The 3,138-nt window shown below is 42.9% G+C and overlaps 1 protein-coding gene across 5 annotated transcripts in view; it reads right to left on the reverse strand.

Annotated features, from left to right (window-relative positions):
• PNLDC1 (PARN like, ribonuclease domain containing 1) overlaps nucleotides 1-3,138 on the reverse strand; it is a 37,442-nt gene that overhangs the window by 34,088 nt on the left and 216 nt on the right. For 2 of the 5 annotated variants that reach the window (XM_019527594.1, XM_019527595.1), the window contains exons 2-3: nucleotides 1,219-1,276; nucleotides 1,001-1,074 (exon numbers count right to left, since the gene is read on the reverse strand). The exons of 1 other annotated variant lie outside the window; for it this stretch is intronic. In XM_019527594.1, coding sequence (XP_019383139.1) covers nucleotides 1,001-1,074; nucleotides 1,219-1,276 — 132 coding nt within the window. Of the gene's footprint in view, nucleotides 1-1,000; nucleotides 1,277-3,138 lie in introns of all 5 variants that reach the window. 2 more of the 5 variants (XM_019527598.1, XM_019527599.1) reach the window with 2 other exon arrangements.

Genomic DNA, 3,138 nt, shown 5'->3' on the forward strand with positions numbered 1-3,138 from the left:
GTATTTTTTCCTGCTTTTGTTTTATAAAAGAAATAAGGCACAAAGTGCATTTCATCCCTGCAAGGTTATCTTTCACATGCCTCAAAGGTATGGACATCCCTAAACTACAAAATGAAACAAGGCTTTAATTGGGTCACCCAATACTTTTGTACTGTAGATGAATTTAAGGGCATACATGAAAGAAACACCTTTCAAAACAATGCTCGCTCTCTCTTCAGGCAATGGAGACTGCTGCAGTAATAGCTCAGATACTTCCCTCCCATCCCTGTACTGATTCAAACACACTGCAGCACAAAGCAGCAGATGCAGAAAACATAACCACCTAGCTGTCTAGGTTGAAAAACCTGTGTTAGCCTAACAATAGTAGACATTTCATGCCAATACCTTCGCCTTCAACAACAATCCAAAAAAGCGGTGAACAAGACAGGGCTTGGTAAAGCAACATATTTCACTGTCAGGACCCAGGAGAATGAATATTGCATAAGACATTACATCTGAGAATCCAAGTGCTTATAAAGATTAATCCTCACAAGACCCATGTGAGATAGCCTTCCCATGCCCCAATATAGTCACGTATAAAATGGGGTAAACATCCATTTCTTGGTCGCAAAACAAATCAATGGCAGCCTAGAACAGAACCTAGCCTGGCTTCTGGTATTTTTCCATTAAAAAAAGACAGGCATCTCAACACTGCTCTTTTATGAGCAATACCAAATACAGTCAAAATTCATTAATAAACAGTCTGTATTCAATTATTTAAACTGTGTAATAACATGACCATTAATTCAAAAAACAAAAAACAGATTTACCATGGGAGACAATGAGTGGGAACTGGGAAAAGAGACTTGGAAGAGCAAAACTGTATCCTCCCCCCTCCCAGAAAAGCCTCTAAACCTTTGCCCAGGCCAGATGCCTCACAACAGCAAATTTAAATTTTGTCAAAGGAATCCAGAAGAAATAGATTTTTTTTTTTTTTCCAAGAACAAATGGAAGGGCTCACCGAGCTGGCACACTGTGAACTTCTGAACGCTCCGTCTGGCCTTCAAATACCGCTCAGCAGGGGAATCGAAGAGACTATTTAGCAGTCATAGGGAGGGGGAGGAAAAGATACTCCTGTAATGCACCATTTTAGTTCTTTCAGAGCAAAACTATGGCAAGTCCTGCTACTGTTTAAAATCACTTTATCTTACATGGGTTTTTTGAGTCTGGCAACTTTACCTAAGCTGTTTGCCTTCTGGAAAGGCTGAATGTAAACCTGTGTACTCCATATCAAGGCCTGTTGAGACAGAACAAAGAGATGCCAGAGCATTATATCTGCGTTTTGCCAGTCTTTTGCAACTGCTTTAAAAGGGTAAGGCACCCCGAGAGATGTACCCTCCCAGTCTGAATGCACCTGACAAATCCTGACCTAACAGGAAGATCAAAGGAAAGAGTCATCTGCGGTATCATGGAAATTAAATTTTCTCCTTTTCAGTCCGAGCATTATTCAGCCACACCATGGAGAGGCTAAAATAGGACTCTTTTGGAAAGGAAATTACTTCAAAACGTTCACTTGACAATGTTTTTCCAGTCTAAACTAGTACCATGTACTTCACCCTGGAAAGCCCGACCACTATCATTTCAAATACCTGCAAAGTTGTTTCGTTTTGTTAGGTGATTTCTGGTACTTTTAATTACTAGAGAAAATCACTGACAGATTGTGGCAATATTGTGGCAGAAGCAGAACAGGAGGCAAAAAAAGGGACACTTAATGAATTCTGACGTTCATGGTTAAAGCTGAAGTTGTTTTGACATGGATACAGAAAAGGGTCTCCTATTCTCTTCCCCTACCCCGGACATCAACACAGAGTACAATCTGTTTGGATGCCTTACCTGTGCATTCCCCTGCTTTCAACATTTTTAAGTTTAATCTTAATTCTAAATTTCTATTTAAAATACTAGTTGCAACAGTCTGGTAGTACTGATTTTTAAAAAGCCTTAAATTATAGATATGTTAACTAGACCTTAACTTTAAGAAAATCACTGGGAAAATAACCTGTTCTTCATTTACAGATCAGGATGGAATGGAAAATTCTGACAAAGAGGAATATGGAGGGGGTGCATCACATTCTTTTTCTACTGGAACATTTTCATCAGCTGAGATAAGAAACTTGATTAGATAAGATGACACCCTAAATGAACGAATGGAAGAAGCCTTGAGCTTTTAAGCTGAGATACTCGTAGGGCTTATTTATACCAGAAAATCCTGCCACTTCAACTGCGGTATGATGCAGAGAAACCTCCCCCCAGCACAGGTGCAATCATATCAGTACCCATTTTTAACTTGGTCCAGTTAGGGAACCAAAATGAAGTACGATGCAAGAGACTTCATACTGTTGTCGGTACAGCCACATTAGGGCTTCTACCACAGCAACAGCAACCAGCTGCAACATTCAAACAAATGAGGGAAGAAGCAGGATGAAGCAGCAGACATCGCTGGAGGGGATGGAAGGGGCAGGGGAGGATTCTGAACAGGCAGCACTAAAACAGCTTTTGGTAGGCATTAATTGCACTCCTGCCCCTGAAAACCAGACAGCTGAAAAATAAGTTATACAAAGAGCAGGGGAGACGAGTTTTTCAGTGCTTTTCTCCATCTTCCTCAGCACCAGTGCTCCTCTTGAGGGCCTGCTCTCCTGTCTATGGCAGAAGAGGCTGTGGCACAGACAGTACACAACAGACTGGGAAGGGGGCAGGCAGCGGAGCGGCAGACCAGGCAGGAAGCAGAAAATGGCTGGGAGCAGAAAGCAGAGCAGTGGATTGGGCAGAGAGCACAGAGCTAGAGCAAAAAATCCGAGCAGGCAAGGGAGCACACGGCAGAAAGCAAAGCAGCCATGTGAACAAGGAACGCATGGGAAAAAGCACAACACAGAGCAGCAGAGAAGCACAGGGAAGTTAGCAAAAAGCAGAGCAGATCAGGCAGGGAGCAAAAAACCCCCCAAAACAGGCCACGGAGAGGCCAAGGAACACAAAGCAAGAAGCAGAAGGCAGAGCAGCATATCAGGCAGAGAGTACAAGGCAGGGAGCAGAAAGCCGACTAGCACACCGGACAGGGAGCACCAGGTGGAGCAGATCGCCGAACAATAGAGCGGGCACGGAATA

The sequence above is a fragment of the Gavialis gangeticus genome, unplaced genomic scaffold (assembly GCF_001723915.1).
Source record: "Gavialis gangeticus isolate Ggan-Ray unplaced genomic scaffold, GavGan_comp1, whole genome shotgun sequence".
Classification (NCBI taxonomy): domain Eukaryota; kingdom Metazoa; phylum Chordata; order Crocodylia; family Gavialidae; genus Gavialis; species Gavialis gangeticus.